Below are 791 nucleotides of genomic sequence, written 5' to 3' on the forward strand. Positions count from 1 at the left end.
ACATATATATATATATAACATATACTCCCACCAGGTGGCGTAGCGGCCTACAACTTCGGCGTGAGTAATGTACAGTCCTGGGACCGTCTGGACATCGGAAGTACTCACAACGACTACAGCGGTGACGTCATTGCGCGTGCGCAGTACCTCTACAAGCACGGCTGGAACTAGGTCACTTACTCACACGGACACACAAACACACTGACAGACAACCACACTGACACACAGACACATTGACAGACAAAACACGGCTAGAATTAGGTCACCCACGCAGACACACAACACGTTGACAGATAGACACACTCACACACTGACCGACAAACACACTGACCGACAAACACACTGACCGACAAACACACTGACACACAAACACACAGACGCATTGACGGGACAAACACAGCTAAAACTAGGTCACACACAGACACACAAACATACTGACAGACAAACACACAGACACACAAACATACTGACAGACTAACACGGCTGTAACTAAGTCATTTACACAGACACACAAACACACTGACAGACAAACACAGATAGAACTCTCTTACACAGACACACAAAACACACTGACAGTCACACACACTAAACGCTCTACAATGTGCAGAACCAAGAAGGGACAAAATTCATCAGCGTATGGCGCCAATTCTCAAATAAAACCTGTCTGGCTTTGACCTGCGTGCAAAATGTATACATGTACTATTTCACTATGTTTGATTGTCTGTGGCTGAAACAGATTACTACTACTACTACTACTACTACAACTGCAACGACAACTACTGCTGCTGTTG

The 791-nt window shown here is 45.3% G+C and overlaps 1 protein-coding gene across 1 annotated transcript in view; it reads left to right on the forward strand.

Moving 5' to 3' along the window:
- Positions 1-691, forward strand: part of LOC106014021 (glycine, glutamate and proline-rich protein) — a gene marked incomplete at its 5' end in the record, with an annotated part of 1,713 nt that extends 1,022 nt beyond the window's left edge. Inside the window, 1 exon segment of the mRNA XM_013091018.1 lies at positions 35-691. Coding sequence (XP_012946472.1) covers positions 35-171 — 137 coding nt within the window.
- Between the last annotated feature and the right edge of the window lie 100 nt (positions 692-791).

This window comes from Aplysia californica, unplaced genomic scaffold, assembly GCF_000002075.1.
Source record: "Aplysia californica isolate F4 #8 unplaced genomic scaffold, AplCal3.0 scaffold01848, whole genome shotgun sequence".
Classification (NCBI taxonomy): Eukaryota; Metazoa; Mollusca; class Gastropoda; order Aplysiida; family Aplysiidae; genus Aplysia; species Aplysia californica.